Source organism: Ovis aries, chromosome 1 (assembly GCF_016772045.2).
Source record: "Ovis aries strain OAR_USU_Benz2616 breed Rambouillet chromosome 1, ARS-UI_Ramb_v3.0, whole genome shotgun sequence".
NCBI classification, from domain to species: Eukaryota; Metazoa; Chordata; class Mammalia; order Artiodactyla; family Bovidae; genus Ovis; species Ovis aries.
In genome coordinates, this window is record NC_056054.1 from 20,113,836 (window position 1) to 20,135,229 (window position 21,394).

Below are 21,394 nucleotides of genomic sequence, written 5' to 3' on the forward strand. Positions count from 1 at the left end.
CACACTGCAGGGAAAAAAAAAAAAAAAATTGTCATCCTATTCCACTCAATTGGAGGAGGAAATGGTAACCCATTCCAGTACTCTTGCCTGAAGATCCCATGGACAGAGTAGCCTGACGGGTTATAGTCCACAAAGGTGCAAAGAATCAGACATGACTGAGCGACTAAGCACATTCCATTCAATGCAGAAGAGGTGACATCCTCCATACAATTTGTTCAGAAGACAAATTAACAAACACCATATTTCATCTGTATAATGATTTACAGTTTACAGTTCACTAAGCACTTTGACCTTTACAACAATTCTGTTTTCTTATTCCCACTGGACAGATTAAAAAACTAAGGGTTGAGATGAAGAAGGTCTTTCTAACTATGACTCAAAACCAAGTCATAAAAGAAAGGACTGATAAGCTTATCTACATAAAAATCTAAAAGTTCTGCATGGGAATAAAAGAAGTCAGAAGACAACTGTCAAAATGGGAAAATATCTGCAATACTTCAGACAAAAAAAAATTTATTTTATCATCTTATCATACATATATATGATACACAGTACATAGTACACATAGTATTAGTCGCTCAGTCATGTCTGACTCTTCAGACCCCATGGACTGTAGCCTCTGTCCATGGAATCCTCCAGGCAAGAATACTGGCGTAGGTAGCCATTTCCTTCTCCAGGGAATTTCCCAATCCAGGAATCAAACCCACGCCTCCTGCATTGTAGGCAGATTCTTTACTGTCTGAGCTACCAGGCAAGCCCATATACATATACAAATACACATATATTACGAATCAAGAGAAAGAGACTTACAGAACAGTAGGAAAGAGATCTATGACTCAAAAGAAAAATAGGTAAAGAATTTAGACACATATTACAGAAATATGAGTGATCAAACAAAAAAAAATCCTTGATCTTAATAACATAATATTTTAAAACTTAAAACTACTCTGAGCTATCATTTTTCTCTATCACACTGGCAAAAATTCAAGTCTGATAACAGCAAAACTGACATAACACTGATAACACTGATCACACTGATCCTACAGCCAGAGTACTTAGCTTGAGTTTCTGCCACAGTAGCTGTGTGATTTGGGCAAGGCATTTAAATTTTCTACTCATTAAGTATTCTTCTGAAAAGTGGAGATAATAATTGTACCTAACCCAAAGGAGGTTATTAAGATAAAATGAAGTAATGTATATAGAGCACTTAGTATCTGGAACACAGAAAGCACCATATAACTGTGATAACAGTTAATGTTGGTGAGTGAACAGGCAACATACATTTTGGAGCAACCCCAAAGGAAAGCAATTCGGCAATATATTTCATAGTTATAAATGCATACATCGTTTAACTTAGAAATCCCACTTTCTACAAAGTTATCCCACAAGTGGCCTTACACACATGTAAGATGGCAGGCATATGTTCAACGGTCTCCATCACAGAACTACTTATAATATCAAAAGACTAGAAGCAACACAATAAGGAACTATTTGACTAGAAATAAATTATGATACATCCATTCAATGAAATAGTATGCAAAAAAAATTTTCTTTTAAAAAGCAGGAGTTCCCCAATGACCTAGTGGTTAGGAATCTGGGCTTTCACTGCCATGTCCCAGGTTCAATCCCTGGTTGAGGAACTGAGATGTGGCCAAAAAATAAACAAAGGGTAAGATCAAAAACCGTAAAAATAAATTACATTTTAAAAATTAAAAAAGCAGAAACTATGTACTGAACTGGAAAGATCTCTAAGATATATTAAGTAAAAAAGTAGTTTGGGGGTAACAGTTTGAAGGTGCAGAACAGTGGGGACCATGGACTAACTTCTGCATGAAATGTAGAAAAAATTAGATTACATTCATATTTGTAAGCATTTGCCTAAAGAAAGTCTCAAAAAATGTAAAGAAACTAGTAAAAGCAGTCAGGAAGGGAGCATGGGAGGACTAGGCATAGGAGTGAGAATTTTGCTGCTTACATAAAATATATAAATGGGCAACTAACTATTTGAATGTATTACCTTTTCAAAAATTAATTTTTAAAAAAAGCTCAGAGCATACAAACTTTGCCTACAAGCATATAGTTAATTATAACAGGATGAATTACAATTTTTTCACACTTTCTGAAATTTTCAAGAATGTAAGATTTAAAAATTATCATAGGACTCCCCTGGTGGTACACTAGATAAGAATCTGCTAGCCAATTCAGGGGCACAGGTTCAATCCCAGGTCTAGGAACTAAGCCCATGCACTACAACTACTGAAGTCTGTGTGCCACAAGAGAAGCCACTGCAGTAAGTCCGAGCACCACAAGAAGAGTAGCCCACAGCCGCAGCAACTAGAGAAAGCCCGCGCAAACGTAAAAAAGACCCAGTGCAATCAAACATTAAAAAAAATAGTCACAAGTGAGACTTCCCTGGTGGTCCAGTGATTAAGATTCTGCATTTCCACTGCACAGGGAACTAGCATTCCATATGCCACACGGTGTGGCTATAAAATAATAATAATGATGATGAAGTTTTTTAAAATAAAAATAAAAATTATCACAAGGAAGTTTTTCTCTGAAACAACCACTCCCTCAACAAAAGTAACACCAATGTGACCACACTGAAGTCATCTCCATATGATGACTTGGAAAATATATATAACAATGTGAGTCTAAAATATTCACCATCACCTACACTATTCAGTGCAATAATTGGGCTTCATTTCCTGGAAGACGAAATTCTCATAAAAGCCCTTATCATAGGTTTCAAATTCCAATACAACATTCATTTTGCAGAAAAATGAAATATACGACACAGGAATTATATTCGTAAAAACTTTCACATGGAGAAAGAATCATTAAAGCAAGTCAGCTTTCTACTCTAAATAAGCTGGAGGATGAGTACATATAAATATGAAAATGTGTAACTTTGGTTTTACAAATAAGTACAAAATGTTATTGGGGATAATGGGTTGGAGAGTCCTAGCCTAGCTTCTCAACATACACACTTTTAAACAGAACTAAACAGGCCTGAGTTCAATCCCTCGGTCGTGTCTGATTCTTTGCGACCCCATGGACTGCAGCATGCCAGGCCTAAAATATTCCAAATTACAAAAGACTGTTTGAGACCACCATCCCAAATATATATATACCTGTGTGAGAGAATACATCATACATCGAGTGTATCAAGTATCTGAGGATCTCAACATTAATTCACACACAAGCACGCAAGTACTTGTACCACCTAGTACTTCTTTTAAACAAGTGACGAGGAATGTCCAACTCAATTTTGGGTCCCTTAGGGCTTCCCTGGTGGCTCAGTGGGTAAAGCGTCTGCCTGCAACGCGGGAGACCCAGGTTGGATCCCTAGGTCAGGAAGATCCCCTGGAGAAGGAAATGGCAACCCACTCCAGTGAGCCTGCAAAATCCCATGGCCTGAGAAGCCTGGTAGGCTACAGTCCATGGAGTCCCAACGAGTCGGACACGACTGACCGACTTTCCCTTTAATTATGAGCAGCCCCGCATATAGGACCCAGCATCTCCTCTATTCCACTTCCTGCTTCATAGTGAGCAACTACAACATCCATATTGATGACATAATATCTGTCATGTCCCTTATCCTCCCACTAGTTCAATAATCTTTATTCCCCTTCAACAGCATTGAGACAGTTACATCTTGTTTTTAGTTTTTACCTTGAAACTATATTTATATTGAACTCACAGCTTTCTCATTTTGTATCTCTTACAAAACCTAGTCTTCAACTACCTTTCTGATTATCTCCTTATTCTCCAAGTACACTAGCCCCAATGAACGTTTTATTTCTTATAGCCCCAGCTTGGACCCTCAAAGTCCATCACATCTCCCACACTACCATTAGCAATGTAAAATTACTCTCCATTTTATCTTTCTTTCTTGTAAATTCCACTTCTGGATCCACTCAATCATCTTTTTTGCCCTCTTGCTCTTAGGCTGCTTTAGAAGTATAAAATCCATGGTGCTAGGCCCCATAATTATAAATATTACTGGACCTACATGTGGTTAGCAATTTTTTGTTTGTTTAATCCTTAATCCATCCCTCTTTCATGTTCCATTGAAGATTTCCAAGGCCATAAAACTCAAGCCAGAAACTCATAGTTCCTTCAGTCTTCGAAGATAATTGACTTCTCCACAGATAACTGAGCACAGCAAGAAAATAAGACCACCTTTAAACTCGCTCACTTTCTTTCCCTCCAACCACATCAGTATCCATACTTAATGTCTATTCTTGTGGTGTCAAAACATGAAACGCTCAACATATTAAAATTTCCCCTTATAAATAAAGTTTCCCTTCAACCTACAAAACTGTTTCACTCATACTAAGAAAAACACACATGTGCCATAGTGGAAAGAACACAGGTTTCAGAACTAGACTTTTTTCAAATTCTTGCCTATAGCCTTCCCAACTATAAAAGAGGGATACTGCTGATATTAAACAAGGCTGTTGCGATCTATAAAGCATCTTTATGATACGCAACCTGTAGAATAACCTCAACAAAGGTGTTTCAATACTATCAGTTTTCCTTCACAACCACAGACAGTTGTTGAACAAGGAATTTTACTCACTGTTCCACATTTGTTTCTCAGTCCATCATGATCTGATTACTGCCATCCATCATTCCCACCATCAAGCTATCTAAAGTGTCTTTCAAAGAAAACAAGTGATCTCCTAATTACTAAATTCAGTGGTTTCTTCCTAATTCTCATTATACTGGTATCATACACTGATAGTTACCCTCTCCCTTCCTGGGATCCTTTCGTCCTTTGGCTTCCATCATAATGACACTCTGTTCTAGTTCTTGTCCCATTCTTTTAACCTCTCTTTCTCAGTCTACTACCCTACAAATAATGATATTCTTCCTGGTCCACAGCACTTTTCATCTCTTCTTTCAGCATTACCATCCCATACTAAGGCTTCAAATATCCTGCAAATATTCTTAGCTGACCCTCAAATATATGTATCCAGTTCCAAACTCTCTCCCAACTTTCAGACCCAAATTTCCACAATAATACCTGAAAAACACCTCAAACTAAACTTGTCCAAAATCAAATTCATTCCCTTCCCTCATAACTGCTCCTTTATTCTCTATTTCAATTAATATTACCAATCCATCCCATCAGTCACGTTAGAAATCTCCCACTAATTCTCTCCACTTTGTTTTGAGAGCACATGGAATTGCATGCCATTCTCTTCACTCTCCTCTGACCTGGATTAGCACATTACTTTCCAAACTACCTAGGCTGTCTGCCTCCAAGTCTTCACTTTGAATTCTTCCTCCATATTTTCACCAGAGATAATCAACCATACCAAATTCCTGCTTACAAAAGCTTTAAAAGCTCCCCATACCTACGGAATAAAGTCCAAATTATTTAGCAAGGTTCCCCACCCTGCCCAGAGGGATAAACTGACAGGTTTTTATTTTTAAATTCAACAAACCCGGTTTCACTTCTAGCTAAATCTGAATACTGGCTTAGTCCGGATTGTTCAAAGAAAAGGAGAAAAGGCAAAGGAGGGAAAAGGAGAGATTGGGATAAAAGGGATGACAGGCGAGGACTGAAAAGGCGCTAGTAGTGCCTGAGGGGAAGAAAGTATCTTTCGAGGGTAGAAATGGATGAGGGAAGATTATGTTTGATAAAAGTTTGAGAGTTCAGATCTCCGTCCGAGCCGACAGGGTGAAGCTTAAGGTCTCAGACACAGGAGTTCTCCGAGGAAATGAAGGAGTCCTGAGTCTCTAAAGTGGGAAAAGTGCCTGAGAGGAGTCGGGGACTGGGTAACATTTATGAACGAACTTCTCATGGGTTCCGGGCCTCTGAAGAGGGCAGAGAGAAGGCGCGGGGGGAGGGGGGAGAGGGGGAGCTGTCCCGGGACCCTGAGGGAAGTGAAAAGAGTAGGGGACGGGGCCGAGGAGTGTCCCCAGCCGCTGAGAGAAGGGCCTCCGGGAAGTGAAGGACTTCTGCCAGTGCTAAAACACCCGAGCACCAATGCTCCGGAGCCCAGGCGGGTAGCAGCCGCGCGCGCGGGCCGGGTGCCCTGGGTTCGTGCCCCACGCGCTCTCTTGGCGTTACCTGAGGCGGGACTGAGCAGCGAGAGGGGTGCCTGCGCAGGCAGGAGGGGGAGGCGAAGGCAAAGAGGGAGCATAGTAGCCCTCACTGCTCGGAGGCGGCAGCGGCTCTTAGCCTGCGGAGGCGGTGGGGGTCCCTCTCGCAGAAGCCGGCGACTCGGCGGGGCCAGCGGCGGCGAAGGGCGAGGAGGCTACGGCCATGACCCCCCCAGTCGGGGTCGCTCCCTCCGCTTGTTCGGCGGGGCCAGGAGGATGATCCGGCCGGAGAAGCAAAGAGGGCAGCTGGGAGCGCCGCTAGGCTCCCTGGCCGCGAGCGACTGAAACGCCTGCCCCGCAGGGCAGGGGAGTTTGGGGCGGGGTTTAGTTAGCCCCGCCCCTCACCTCAAGCCCTCCCTCAGAACAGCCAATGAATCGCTAATCCTTGAAAAAAACGAGCTGGTGAAATTGCCCAATTAGCGCTAGGAATACCACGTGGTATGAGGGCGGGCACAATGGGCGTTCAGAGAAGCCAATCATCAGCCCAAAGCTCCAACTCTGGAGGACTAAGGGAGCCAATAGGAAGAAAGTAGAGGTAAAAACAGAAGAAGCAGTGTGTAGAAAAGGCGGAACCAAGGGCGGAACCAAGGAGGAGGGAGGGAATACACCTGGGGGAAACCCAAGTCCAGGAGCCTCTCAGAGGGCGGGACAGTAAACACAAAATGGGCCAATCAAAATGCCAAACATATAAGCTCTTGGTAATTGATAAAGCCAACAGAAAATGGACTCGACTGGCGCGGCTTTTGGGTTGGAGAAGAAACAGCTGAGTAAGAACTATCTGAGTAGGCAAAAGCTGTATGAACGCAGAGTCCGACAGGATCTCAGTGTAGTGTGGGGAGAGAACTGATGTGAACAAATATTAGCGACTTGAGATAGTAAGAGCAATGAATAGAAATGCTGAGCTAGTAACTCATCTAAACTAAGAGATTCGATTTGGTGAGGGCTTCTTGAAGGAGGGAACCCTTGAGCTGGCTTGAAAACAGGGCAAGGAATAGAATTCTGTTCAGCTGTTCAACAGGTACATATTTCCTCTTGTTTTCCCTATGCCTGAACCTCAAGCAGTCATAATCTCATGCCTGAGCAGATTGCAATAGGATGAGAGCTTCCAGGGGAAAAAAGCAAGTAAAGAAACAAAGGAGTATGGACCTTCTTGCACCAGTGCTCCCTAGGGTTGGAGACCTCCTTTCTGACATCTTTAGGCTTGCCTCCTGCAGGGTCTTCCTGCTGGGTCTTGACAAATGAGTGGAATTTGAATAAGTGGAATGGTGTGCATTCTTGATGGCAATATTGTTTAAGAAAAGGGACTTCCCTCGTGGTCCAGTGGCTAAGATTCCACAACTCATAATGCAGGGGGTCTGGGTTCAATCCCTGATGAGAGAACTAGATCCCGCATCCCACAACTAAGAGTTCCCATGCCACAACTAAAGATCTCACTTGACTCAAATAAGACCCACGTACAATCAAGTAATTTTTTTTTTTTTTTCAAAAGAAATTTAAGCTTCCTAGTTAGGTCAGTGGTAAAGAATTTGCTTCCCAATGCAGGGGATGCAGGTTCATTCCCTGGGTCAGGAAGACCCTCCCTAGAAGAGGAAATGGCAACCCACTCCAGTATTCTTGCCTGGAGAATCTCATGGACAGAGGAGCCTAGCAGGCTACAATCCATGGGGTCCCAAAGAGTTGGACACGACTGAGCACGCACACTGTGAGTTAGGAGATAAGAATGGAGAAAAAGTTTAAATGTGAGTTCAGTTTAAGTGCCAGACTTGTCCTTTCTTTTTTATGCTGTGAGAATTATCAAAGGTTCTTTAGTAGGAGAGTACCTTAACAGGATATTGTTATAGAAAGATGGATAGCTCACAGGATCTCTAAAGGGAGAAAAGAGATCAACAACATTGGCCCAGTTTCCTTGGCCAAAAGCCTTTTCTGTATCATTCTTCTGGCAACAAATCATGTGCTGCCACCTGGTGACAGTTCAAATACCATTGTTCCACATTGCTATTGCAGCCCTGGCACCCTTACAAACCTGTCTTCCACAGACATTGATAAATAAACAGAGCACTGGTAGCAAGTAGATTAAATAATATCATTATGCCAGATGTATCACCTCCCCACTGAAAGATGTAAAACACAGGGTTTCCTTGCCTGCTTCAGTAGGAAGATGAGCCTTGATGGGAAGGTTTGGGGGGTTTTGAACAGCTTATATTTGACCCAGGTCTGATTTTTGTCATTCCACTCTCATTAATCTCCCTAATGCTGAAGGGAAAGAAACCCTGAGGATTGCCTTATAGCTATTCAGGTGTCAGAGGCCCACTCTTCATGACTTGTCTGCTAGTTAACTCAGGGCCTTGAATATACCCCATAACAGGAGATAGTTCCTGCCCTCCTCACCTCAGCCTTTTATTATGCTTTTATTTCAGATAACTGTCTCCTCTTCCTAGCTAGATTGAGCTAAGAGCTGGGAGTCCACTGCACACTTTTGTTGTTGTTCAGTAGCTAAGTCTTGTCTGACTCTGCAACACCATGGACTGCAGCACACCAGGCTTCCCTGTCCTTCACCATCACCTGGAGTTTGCTCAAACACATGTCCATTGAGTCAGGGATGCCATCCAAACATCTCATCCTTTGTCGCCCTCTTCTCCTGCCTTCAGTTTTTCCCAACATCAGGGTCTTTTCCAATGAGTTGGCTCTTCACATCAGGTGGCCAAAGTATTGGAGCTTCAGTTTCAGCATCCGTTTCTGCCCTGCTCACCCCCAGCCTTTTATTGTGCTTTTATTTCAGGTAACTGTCTCCTCTTCCCAGCTAGATTGAGCTAAGAGCTGGGAGTCCACTGCACATCTTAGCTCAGGACAAATACATACCAGGACTGGTATGCATTAAGTTCAAGAAACATCATCCACTTGTGTTAAGCAACTATACTCCACTAAAAATTAATTTAAACAAAGGAATGCCTTTGAGTCAGTTCTAATGAGGTGGATGAACCTAGAACCTATTATACAGAGTGAAGTAAGTCAGAAAGAGAAAGATAAATATCATATTCTAACACATATATATGGAATCTAGAAAAATGATACTTAAGTATTTACTTACAGGGCATAAATGGAGAAACAGACATAGAGAATAGACTTGGGGAGAGGGAAGGAGAGGGCAGGCTGTATGGAAAGAGTAACATGGAAACTTACATTACCATAGTAAAGACAACGGGAATTTGCTATATGGCTAAGAAAACTCAAACGGGCTCTGCATCAACCTAGAGGGGTGGAATGGGGAGGGAGATGGGAGGGAAGTTCAACAAGGAGGGACTATATGTATACTTACGGCTGATTCATGTTGAGGTTTGACAGAAAACAACAAAATTCTGTAAAGCAATTATCCTTCAATAAAAAATAAATTATAAATGTTACAAAAAAGTTTTAAAAATAAGAAAAATGCACTTAGTGGATAAATAACATTATTTTGGCTATGTTTAGCAGAGGAAGAGACTTCATGAGACCTCAGTGAGATGCTACTACTTCTAGGGAAATCTTGGAATGCACTGTCCAGAATACAAAGCCCAGGTAAGGAAAAAGTAAAGCTTCCCTTTCCTGCCTAGGAAGACATCCTTTCCAGAGAGCATCCAAGCGGAGGAAGGATCAGAACCAATAGCTAAAAAGCATTTTTTAATATAACAGGAAATATCAGAGTATCTAACTCCTAGTAAGTACTGAATCATAATATTTGTTTCGGTTAATAAATACAGACATGTATATTTACTAGGCTACAATTCAGTCTAAACTATTTTTTTACTAGAGGTCCCAGTCAAAAAATCCTGAAAGCCACTGGATTAAAGGTTGAGGCTGAAAGAACGACCAAAGGGGAAACTGCTACAGAATCACAGCCTGCGCTGCTGAGGATGAAGGGATATAAAGGGGCCAGAGAGAGCCTCAAGAGGCGGAAGCTGAAGGAAAAAAAAAAAAAAAAAGAGGACTCCTATTGCCCAGGTCAAGGGCCCACCAGAATGTCTTGTCCTCCTCTGCATCCCCACAACAGTACTGCCCCAAGCACTGGCCTACCTCATTCTACCCACCAGACTGGGAGATTCCATCTCCTTCTGTAAGGCTCGGAGAACAGCACTCTGAAAAGGACATTCAGGGACAGCCTCTAGTGGACTGACAAAGTTTATTATCCAGCTGTGTAGTTTTATGGTCTCAGGGAACAGAGCATAAAGCAGACTTGCACGTAGCCTTTCTCCATAAACTTCAAAGCATTCAAGCATAAAATACAGTTCCCACTGCCCAAGACATAACATAGCTTTGGCGAAACTCTAAAGGGAGTCTTATCATGAAACAACAGTCCTTGCTCCCAGAAACAGGTGGTCAGAAGGAAGCCTCTGAATGCTTCAAGGCCAGGCGTATGACCCTTCGTCATCCGTTCCCAGCCTTGGGCACTCAGTGAACGTTCATAACCCTTTGTTATGCTCATTCCAGCTTCCAACCTTCGTCATGAGTGGAGCAAATACATTTTCAGTATTTGCTTAAAGCCTTCCAGCTCCTCCACATCCTTCCAATTTCCACTGAGCACAGGGTCTGTACTCAGAAGATACAATCATAAATGCCCATGAACTTGGATTTCAGAGAGGTGGCAGGAAGCAGTCAAGTAAACAGGAGGAAGACAAGGTACAGCTGAGCCTATCCTATGTGGGTGCTGATTCACAAACACAAGTTCAGTTTAGTCGCTCAGTCGTGTCCGACTCTTTGCGACCCCATGAATCACAGCACACCAGGCCTCCCTGTCCATCACCAACTCCCGGAGTTCACTCAAACTCATGTCCATCAAGTCGGTGATGCCATCCAGCCATCTCATCCTCTGTCATCCCCTTCTCCTCCTGCCCCCAATCCCTCCCAGCATCAGGGTCTTTTCCAATGAGTCAGCTCTTCACATGAGACGGCCAAAGTGTTGGAGTTTCAGCTTCAGCATCAGTCCTTCCAATGAACACCCAGGACTGATCTCCTTTAGGATGGACTGGTTGGATCTCCTTGCAGTCCAAGGGACTCTCAAGAGTCTTCTCCAACACCACAGTTCAAAAGCATCAATTTTTTGGTGCTCAGCCTTCTTCACAGTCCAACTCTCACATTCATACATGACCACTGGAAAAACCATAGCCTTGACTAGATGGACATTTGTTGGCAAATTAATGTCTCTGCTTTTTAATATGCTGTCTAGCTTGGTCATAACTTTCCTTCCAAGGAGTAAGCATCTTTAAATTTCATGGCTGCAATCACCATCTGCAGTGATCTTGGAGCCCAAAAAAATAAAGTCTGACACTGTTTCCCCATCTATTTGCCATGAAGTGATGGAACCAGATGCCATGATCTTAGTTTTCTGAATGTTGAGCTTTAAGCCAACTTTTTCACTCTCCTCTTTCACTTTCATCAAGAGGCTCTTTAGTTCCTCTTCACTTTCTGCCATAAGGGTGGTGTCATCTCAGGGAGGGTTAAACCATTTTATTGCAATTGTCAGACAGGGATGGACAGGCAGTGACAAGCCTCAGTAGGGAGGTCAAACAGCAACTAGATCAAGAGGGGAGGGGCAGGCAACTCAGAAACAGGACCTTGGAGGGGAAGGTGAGCAAAGAAGACTTCATCCTACTACATTACAAGTCCTTACAGGTCACTTAGGAGTATCTTGGGGCCCTTAAAGAATAGGTCCTCTTGCTCAAGGCTCTGGGCCTGGAGCTGAAAGCTGCTGGGCTCCGGGTTAGAAAGGGTATGCCTCTGGAGATCTATGAGGAGAAAAAGGAAAAAAAGAACAAATCATCAGCAAGCACTGTGTTACACACGGACCTAGACTTGGGCCCTGTTGGGGAGGGGCATACAGGCATGATGGGATAAGGAGCGACAGAGGTTGATGGATTTCCAAAGAAAGAGGCAGAGACCCCATTCTATCCAGTGTCAAACAATTAGGCAGCTGGCATCCAGGCACCACTCAGATTCAGCCTCCTGCCTTACCCTCACCTAGCTTCCTTAAAAGTTCCCAGCTACTGTTACTGTCCAGAAGCCTGACTTCAGAGCTAGATGAAGAAAGCGACATGGCGAAGGTAGGCAGTCTGGGCAGCTTAGATTGAAGGACATGAACGGAAGTCCTGCAAAGGGGAAACAATCAGAGGTAGACATGGTGACAGTGGGTTAAAGGGGCCCTCCCAGCACAGACCTGACCTGTCCCTGAGGCTAGGATTCCAGTCTCTTCCCCCTTTATCCTCTAAATACAGAGATACCTCAGAGACACTGTGTCAAATAAAGAAAATGTGCAGTACTGCCCATATAGGCTATAACCCCCTACCATACCTTCCGTACCAGCTCATGTCAAATCTGAGATAGCTGCACTTTGGTCCCCAATGCCTGGCCTCTGTGAGCCAAATCCTTTCCACAGCCATAAGCACCCACATCCCCTCACCTGAGGAGGTCATGCTCCTGCCGGGCATCTTGGACCTCTGTTCTGACAGCCTCCAGGGTGTGACCTTTGCCATCCTGGCCACTTTGCAGCTGATCCAACATCTGCCATACCATAGGGTCAGGTAGAACCAAACCTCTACCTCTCCAGGAGGAGCACCTGCCTCCCCATGATTAGCCTCTTGAGCCCACTTGGAGCCCTCATGCGGACAAAGATAGTTTCTTGTGTCCTTTAGCAGAGGGCTTGGGAAGAAGAGCTTTGGAGGGAGGTGGAGTCAGCACAAGGAAGAGATGGAAACAGATAGGAGTAGGAGAGGGTATCCTGGCCTGCCCGCAAATCAGGATAGATAGAGAAAGGAAGGGGCCTCCAAAGGGAGAGATGAACAGATAGGTCTGATCCTGGTCCTACCTTCCAGCTGCAGGCCTGAGCTTGCCGCCTCTCAGTTATCTGTTTCAGTAGCAGCTCCTGGTGCTGGCCTGCAGATGAGAGAAAATGTGAGGGAACGTCTCCAACTTCCTTCCTTCCCCTTCCCTGCCTTGCGCCCAGCCTGGCACTGAAAACAGACAGATACATTCTGGTCCAGCTACTGGGCAGTTTCCAAGCTGACTGGAGAGACACACTCACACCATATGAGAAAAGACAAAATACTTGGCCAGGTTTCTGGGTAGCTCAAGCTGTCAAAGGTATGGTCATTTATTAGGAAAGCAAGAAGGCTTTTCAGAAAAGGGAACAGGTGAATTCATACGCACCCTCAATCTTTTACTCACTCAGCTGGTCCCGTAGCAACTTTAGTTCCTCCCGAAGAATCTGGGACTCCTCGCACAGCAGTTGCCGCCTTCAGGGATAATAGCAATGTCATTCTAAAGCCAGTTAACAAGCCTAGAGGAGGCTACCAGAGTACCAGGAGTTCAGGGCTGAAGAAGGCAAGGTTTTGCCCATCACTTACTCATTCTGAAGCTCTTCGTGAAGGCCACTGGTGGCACTGCACTTCTGTGCTCCTGTCTGTATTTGGGCTCGGGCCTGTTCCTGCACTTGGCTTCGAAGGCCCTGCAGTTCCCTTCTCATCTCTTCCAGAAGTTGCTCCAGGAGAAGGACTCTTTGCTCTGGGCCGCCCTGCAGCAACCTTAGTGATGCTACAGTGAGACAAGTAGGGGATCAGCCCCCTAAGAACTTCACACACGAGCCTGTAGACTCCACTTGCAAATCAAGACACAAGTGCACAGACAACAGAAGAGCCACAAAATGTGCATACACATTTGAGGCTATGTATATGAAGAAAAGAACGATCAGATACCTTCCAGGGCAGAGATCTGGTACTTCTGCTGCTCTCGCTCTTCCAGCAGGCCCTGGACAGCCTGCCGTAGTGCTTCAGTCACCTACCCAGGCAGAAAAACCCCATGAGCTCCCCAAGCACTGGTAACCTCATCCCACACTCACACAAACCCCAAATATACACACCTCAGGAGTCCATGCCTCACCTGAGCCTGGGATCGAAGCTTGGATCGTAGAATAGTAACTTCATCCCAGAGAGAAGATGTACTGTGGGCCTCAGCCCAGTTTAGCCTCTCTGGAAATACAGGAGCCTCTAGAGCCCAAGCCTTTTGAGCTTGGATTCCTGACTGAGTAGGCAAATGATGAGGGGAAATCCAAGTCCCAGCCAGGTCTCCTGCTGAGGGAAAAAGGAAGAGACGAGTGCAAAGCCCGTTAGGCGGAGGAGGGAACAGACGTTTCTTTCTTTTTTTTTTTTTTTTCAGATGTTTCTTCAGGAAAAGAAAAAGTTGGTATTTGGAAGGAACAGTGGATAACACTGGAAAGAAAGGCTGAGGGACAATATTTACCCCCGGTAGAGACTCCAAGTGGATACAGCCGTTGCTAAAAAGAAACAAATGCACAGGCCAATGAGTTCTGTTTTGCAATCTATTAACCCACATCCCCTAAACAGGGGGCGGGGGACTCAGGCGCCCCCTCACCTTAATCCTGCTCACATTTCGGTCCGTAGCATTGAGAAGCGCGTCGAGCTGCTCAGACCAGCTCAGGCTCCTACTCATAGCCTGCGGCAGGGGTCTGGCTCCCTGGCGTCTTGTGCCCTTGCTCCCCACACTGTGGACACCAAAGACACAGCCCCGGGAAGACCACAACGTAAGCTCTAAAGAGGTGAGTGGAGGGATGCAATACTAAAGGTAAGGAAGCAATAATCAGACCAAAACTGAGCTTCTGGGACTAGTCGGGGGAGTGGCTTCCTTGCGGAACTAGGGGAAAAGCGGGATGCCCTGATAAACAGATATCAATTGGGAATTTAAGATGCTGAATCTTGGTTTAGACTCACAACTCTGGCGCCATAACACCGAAACTGTGCCAGCGACCACTACCGCCGCCCAGTTCAAACCTTATGGTAGGCCAGGACTGGCCTCTGCGGCGCCACTTGGGAAATTGAGTTCGCCTCTATTGGAGACAACCGGCGATGGAAGCTACCGAACTACGTTTCCCTGGAAGCAACACGCGCAATACAGTGCCCCCCTCACCGTGAAGCTTGCCGGAAAACCGAGTTTTTCTGCTTCTGTAGTTGATGCCTCTACGAACTGAATGAACTACGTGTCCCAGGATGCGTCGCGCAGAGACGACACAGTCCCGCAGCTGATCCCCGTAGCTCTAGGGAAATGGAGTCCAAGCTGTCTCAAAGCGTAAAGTCCCGAGTAACCTTGAGACTCCATTCCCCAGCAGGCTCAGTGTGTAACGTGCACTATGGAGCCGCTAGTCGCAGAGCTGAAGCAGAAGATTGAGGACACGTTGTGCCCTTTTGGCTTCGAAGTTTACCCCTTCCAGGTTGGTTTATCCCTGCTGCGGTGCTAGGGCGAAGCGTATGGATGGCGTCGGTGCCGCTGACCTGGGGCCCGTGAATTTTCTGATCTTTCTCGAGCTCCTCTGGCCGCGTGTCCGTTTGATTGTCCAGACAGGGCGCTTGGGCTAAATGGGTAGAGCAGCGTTGCAGGTGTGTTCTTTTGTTGTTACTGTTCAGTCGCTCAGTCGTGTCCGACTCTGTGATCCCATGGACTGCCCCACTGCCAGGTTTCGCTGTCCATCAACAGCTCCCGGAGCTTGCTCAAACTCATGTCCATTGAGTCGGTGATGCCATCCAACCATCTCGTCCTCTGTCGTCCCCTTCTCCTCCTGCCTTCAGTCTTTCCCAACATAAGAGTCTTTGTAATGAGTCATCTCTTTTACCCTCCTACAATGCTGTATTGATGAGTGGGAGACAATGTGATCCAGTAACCTTGTGGTTCTGTCACCTAGGTAATTTAGAGGAAGAAGGGGATCTGTGAAGCCAGAGTCACTTTGGAAGCTTCCTGAAGGAGTTTAGGAGAGGGCAAGGTCTGGGAATGTTTGTATGGCTCATGAGCAAAGGGCATTCTGGATGTTGAACAAGCAAACAGTTGGCTTGGTTGTTCAATCTACCTGTGAAAGGTTACATTCATGATGTTGCCAATCCATCAATGCTGGGCTGGGTTTAGAAACTGTACACTGGCCTGACACAGAAGTCTGGCATCAGGACCTACCCTTATTCACATAGGTCCATCTCCCCCCACATCCAATGCCGTCTGCACTGAGCCCTGTGCTTAGTGCAGGGCTAAATCAACTCAACCTGAGCCTTTTGCCTGATGCTTAAGAGGCCACCCTTTCCACTTCCCACTGAGTGGCATACAGCAATGCTGGAAGAGGATTATAGATGAAGAGGTAGTTGGGTCTAGCCTCAGAGAGGCTTCCCTGGAAAAAATGGAGTTGAGCTATATATGAAAAGATAGATTGGAAGGAAGGAGGGTCATGTATATCTCAAATATCAGAAATAGCTTGAGTAAAGGTATGGAGGTAATGTTGGATGGCAGGTGTGGGAGAGATTGGAGATGCCTGTCTGATATAATCAAGACGACCTTGGTAGTAGGAGCTGTGGTATTGAACAGTGTGCCATTTACAGCCCTGCCAGTCATCCTATGTTCCTACTTCTCTCACCTTCCCAGCGCCACATAGTCATCCACAGCGATCTTTAGGAATCTGTCTCCTAAATCGGTTTCCTAAATTCAACCTATCTATTGTATGGATGTGAGAGTTGGACTGTGAATAAGGCTGAGCGCTGAAGAATTTATGCTTTTGAACTGCGGTGTTGGAGAAGACTCTTTGAGAGTCCCTTGGACTGCAAGGAGATCCAACCAGTCTATTCTGAAGGAGATCAGCCCTGGGATTTCTTTGGAAGGAATGATGCTAAAGCTGAAGCTCCAGTACTTTGGCCACCTCACGCGAAGAGTTGACTCATTGGAAAAGACTTTGATGCTGGGAGGGATTGGGGGCAGGAGGAGAAGGGGACGACAGAGGATGAGATGGCTGGATGGCATCACTGACTCGATGGACCTGAGTCTGAGTGAACTCCGGGAGTGGGTGATGGACAGGAAGGCCCAGTGTGTTGCGATTCAGGGGGTCGCAAAGAGTCGGACATGACTGAGCGACTGAACTGAACTGAACTGAATGCTCTGGTTCAGCCCACTATTAGTCATTTGGATTTCTGCAGTAACTTCCTTGCTGTCACTTTGCCTCTGTTCCTTCCTCTACACTGCAGCCAGGTTGATCTAAAATTGATCATGTCAGTTTTCTTCTTAAATCTTCAATGGCTAACCCCTCACTGTCAGCAAATTAGACCCATATTCCTTCAATTGGTATTCAAAGCCAGTCACAGTCTCACTCATACTGATCTCTCCAGCCTTCTCTCCCTCTGCTCCCCTCCACAGATGCTTCATTTCTATCAAACTAGACGATTTGCTGTTCTCCAAGTATGCTTTGCATTTTTTGCCTCTTTGTTTATGCTGGGACCTGTTTAAAACACACACCAGATTCTCCCTCTCCACCTCAGCCTGTAATTTACCTTCCCAGCCATCAAGACTCAGCTTCCAAGAAGCCTTTTCTAATTTCAGAGGACCTTCATTGGCCCTGTTATTGCACTAACCACAGTACAATCAATTTCTTTTTTCTTAGTTGTTTATGAATTCTTTGCCTCTCTATTGTAACTCTGTCAAATGAGTCCCCCACAAACATATCACACAGCATCAGGAGAATTTCATTGTTTGAATAAGAAGGAAGCTGGACAAGATGCATGAAACCTTGAATGCCAGGCCAAGGTGTGGGCCTGGCTAAGGCCTAAGTTGGCCCTCTTGTGTGGCCTAAATTATCTCTCTGTTCCAGGTGGCATGGTACAATGCACTCCTGCCTCCAGCCTTCCACCTGCCCCTGCCAGGACCTACACTGGCCTTCTTGGTACTCAGCACACCTGCCATGTTTGACCGGGCCCTCAAGCCCTTCCTGCAGAGCCGCCACCTCCAACCACTGACTGACCCTGTGGACCAGTGTGTGGCCTATCACCTGGGCCGAGTTAGAGAGGTGAGCAAGGCTGGCTATAGCCTCACCCAGCTTCCAAACCTGCATCTGCTTCCAGTTCCTCTAAACTCAGTATAGAATCTAGACCTAGGACAAGGAGCCACTTCCCCGGCAGAAGGCTATCCTAAAGCCAGCCTTGACTTTGTGATCTCTCCCCATTCTGCCTTCTCATCTCAGGTTTAGCCACCCCCTCTAGCCAACCAGGTCTGAAATGGATCAATCTCACCCTTCACTGATGGGCAACTTGATGAGCAGACTTCCCTTGACTGCCAAGTGAAATAAGAATAAGCCCCAAAATTCCCCATGCATCTCCCACCTGTCTTTGCCCTAGACCTGGGAGCCTTATGGGGTCTTTTGAGGACAGAACAGGACCCCTGCACTACATACTTTACACGTATACATAAATACGTATACATACACTGGGTCTCCCCAAAGCTGGACCGTCTTCCTCCGCACTGGGCCTCTCGAGGCCAGAGCCATAACAGAGGTTTCTGAACAATCCTAAACAGAACTATCATTTTCTTCACACTGGAGCCTCCAGTCCCACTCCAAGTTTAAGGTCATGTTTTCCCTTTAAACATGACTTCTAAGGACAGGGCCATGTTAACACAACTGAAGGCTCTGTTGAACATGATCATGATTCCTATTGTGGTACAAGTCTTCATCTTATCTTCTATCCCAGAGCTTCCCAGAGCTGCAGATAGAAGTCATCGCTGACTACGAGGTACACCCCAACCGGCGCCCCAAGATCCTGGCCCAGACAGCGGCCCATGTAGCAGGGGCTGCTTACTACTACCAGCGACAGGACGTGGAGTCTGACCCTTGGGGGACCCAGGTCAGAGGGCAAGTATGAGCAAATAGGGGCTGAGAAAGGAAATGAAATAAAATTCCATCAAAATTCCAAGTCCCAGGAATTCCCTGGTGGTCTAGTGGTTAGGATTCCAGGTTTTCACTGCGATGGTCCCGGTTCAGTCCATCATTAGAGAACTGAAATCCTGTTAACCACGTGGCACAGTGAAAAAAAAATTTCAAGTCCCATTCTTCCACCTTCCCTGGGTAAAGGAATTGCTGGGCACAGTCCAGGACAAGAGTGCACCATGGTCAATGATCCAGTTCCATGATATGTCTACTTGCAGATACATCAGGTCAGAAAAAGTGAGGTGTTAGTCACTTAGTTTTGTCAAACTCTTTGCTTTGCGATCCCACTAGGCTCCTGTACACAGAATTCTCTGGGCAATACTAGATAGAGTGGGTTACTGTTCCTTTCCCCAGGGGATCTTCCCAATCAAACCCAGGGATTAAACCCGTCTCCTTCACTGGCTGGCAGTTTACCATCTGAGCCACCAGGGACCGGGTTAGAGAACTAGTCTGTTATTCTTTGTGACAGAATGGAGCAGGTAGAGCTGCGATTAAACCCACGGTGCGACTGGGAAGCTGAGGCTCAGCTTAAGGAAACTCTCCCTGAGGTCAGTGACTTCGTGAAAAGTTGACGGAGTAAGGGAGCCCAGCCAAGACTGACAGAAGTTCACGTGTGTATATGCAGCGCAGCTTGTGGGATCTTAGTTCTTTGACCAAAGATAGAACCTGGGACCTTGGCAGTGAGAGTGTGGAGTCCTAAGCATTGGACCACCAGGGAATTCCCTGACAGGCTCACATGTAGCATCATTGTCTGTTGAATGAGAAGTGAACTAGCTTGCATTGATGGTAGTTATTGGTGCCTAGGACCACCATGACCTTGCTTTCTTTTTACCCTCTCCCTAGCACATAGCAGGTGTGTGCATACATCCCAGATTTGGGGGCTGGTTTGCCATCCGAGGGGTGGTGCTGCTGCGAGGAATAGAGGTGCCGAATCTGCCACCCACAAAGCCCGTTGACTGTGTACCCACAAGAGCTGACCGCATCACCCTGCTCGAACGCTTCAATTTCCATTGGCGTGACTGGACTTACCGGGATGCTGTGACACCTCAGGAGCGTTACTCGGAAGAGCAGAAGGCGTACTTTTCCACTCCTCCTGCCCAACGCTTGGCCTTACTGGGCTTGCCTCAGCCCTCAGAGGAGCCTAGCTCTCCATCCCAAGAGCTTCACTTCACTACACTCTTACCCAAGAAGCCTCAGAATCCCAGAAGAGGCTGGCTCAGTCCCACAGTTTCCCCACCTATATCCCCTGGACCCTGATACCTTCCCTGCCCGTGGGATCCTCATTTAGGGCAGTGGCACCTGTTAAAAGACTTTTACGCTACTATTAATATTTCACCAGGTTAGAAACTTATTTTGAGTATAAAATGATTATTTTTGATAAAGAATTCTAGTAGAGATCTTAAATGAAAATAACAAGGCTCAGGAAAGTTTGGTTAAGACCAAAGTAGATCCAGACCTCGCACCTGCCTTGGAATGTGGGATTGCTACCTGTTACCATTTCTCTGCAGTGCTTCAAAATGCTGCCTGTTACAGGGTGTGAGGAGGACTATCCCCTCAATAATACCTGCTTCATAGGGTTATCATGGTGACTGAATAAATGTGAAATTGCTTAGCATACAGTAAGCTGTTGTTGAAGGCCCTGGGAATCCTGTACTACTGCCCACAGGTAGGCTGGGCTAGTGGTGGGGTGTGGTATCCGGGAGGGCACATACTAAAGGATCTTCAGTTGTAAATCTGCCCTAACCTTGGGCCCAGGAAGAATCCACCTTCACCCCATTGACAACCCTCCCTCAGAACACAGATATGAATGAGAACAAGTTCAAAGTGAGTGAAGTCGCTCAGTCGTATCCGACTCTTAGCAACCCTGTGGACTGCAGCCTACCAGGCTCCTCTGTCCATGGGATTCTCCAGGCAAGAGTACTGGAGTGGGGTACCATTGCCTTCTCCAACAAGTTCAGTCGCATCCAAATCTTTTCAACCCTATGGACAACAGCACGCCAGGCTTCCCTGTCCATCACCAACTCACAGACCTTACTCAAACTCATGTCCGAGTTGGTGATGTTCTCCAGCCATCTCATCCTGTCATCCCCTTCTGCCTTCAATCTTTCCCAGCATCAGGAAAGATGGGGCTTCCCTGATAGCTCAGTTGGGAAAGAATCCACCTTCAATGCAGGAGATTCCTGGGTTGGGAAGATTCACTGGAGAAGGGGAAAACGCTACCCACTCCAGTTTTCTGGTCTGGAGAACTCCATGTTGCAAAGAGTCGAACAGGACTGAGAGACTTTCACTTTCATAAGGACAAGAACTACCCTTAAATCAAGGCTGGAAACCCAGGGAAGCCAAGAGGTGCTCACCAATGTTCTTTGGACACAGAAGCCAGCCCTGGGTTTGTCTCCCCCTTTCAGTTCCAAAGGTACCTAAAGCCCATAACTCTGTAATCTTTTGTAGATGCAGTCAGGCATTATCTAGGTTTTCATGTAGCCCTCCTAGTACTGTAAGTGTCAGGCACTCATT

At 45.8% G+C, this 21,394-nt stretch overlaps 3 protein-coding genes across 25 annotated transcripts in view; 1 reads left to right on the forward strand and 2 right to left on the reverse strand.

Annotated features, from left to right (window-relative positions):
* The window catches only part of TESK2 (testis associated actin remodelling kinase 2), a 142,677-nt gene extending 132,446 nt beyond the window's left edge, over positions 1 to 10,231 (reverse strand). For 5 of the 9 annotated variants that reach the window (XM_060405112.1, XM_027969237.3, XM_027969243.3 and 2 more), the window contains exon 1: positions 6,086 to 6,400. The gene's annotated coding sequence lies outside the window, so the exon portion shown is untranslated. Of the gene's footprint in view, positions 1 to 6,085; positions 6,401 to 10,167 lie in introns of those variants that run through there. The other 4 variants (XM_060404989.1, XM_060404864.1, XM_060405023.1 and 1 more) reach the window with 2 other exon arrangements.
* A 25-nt stretch (positions 10,232 to 10,256) lies between these two features.
* Positions 10,257 to 17,912, reverse strand: CCDC163 (CCDC163 homolog). Of its 15 annotated transcripts, none has more exons than XM_060405483.1 (11): positions 15,067 to 17,912; positions 14,515 to 14,644; positions 14,383 to 14,416; positions 14,023 to 14,213; positions 13,839 to 13,920; positions 13,491 to 13,677; positions 13,312 to 13,379; positions 12,953 to 13,020; positions 12,548 to 12,648; positions 12,103 to 12,236; positions 10,257 to 11,876 (listed from the first exon to the last, which is right to left on the reverse strand). In XM_060405483.1, exons 2-11 carry the CDS (start codon positions 14,590 to 14,592, stop codon positions 11,758 to 11,760), a joined length of 1,062 nt encoding a protein of 353 aa, XP_060261466.1. In that variant the 5' UTR covers positions 14,593 to 14,644; positions 15,067 to 17,912; the 3' UTR covers positions 10,257 to 11,757. The 15 variants fall into 15 exon arrangements, 13 of the variants coding, with proteins under 13 accessions (XP_060261466.1, XP_042103119.1, XP_011981380.1 ...); XM_042247185.1 differs by lacking the exon at positions 15,067 to 17,912 and adding an exon at positions 14,931 to 15,014; XM_012125990.4 differs by lacking the exon at positions 15,067 to 17,912 and adding an exon at positions 14,871 to 14,898 and having other exon boundaries at positions 14,023 to 14,210.
* MMACHC (metabolism of cobalamin associated C) lies at positions 15,254 to 20,499 on the forward strand. Its single transcript, XM_004001917.6, has 4 exons — positions 15,254 to 15,367; positions 17,771 to 17,965; positions 18,645 to 18,797; positions 19,724 to 20,499. The coding sequence occupies exons 1-4, from the start codon at positions 15,287 to 15,289 to the stop codon at positions 20,135 to 20,137; spliced, it is 843 nt and encodes a 280-aa protein (XP_004001966.1). The 5' UTR covers positions 15,254 to 15,286; the 3' UTR covers positions 20,138 to 20,499.
* Positions 20,500 to 21,394: the final 895 nt, after the last annotated feature.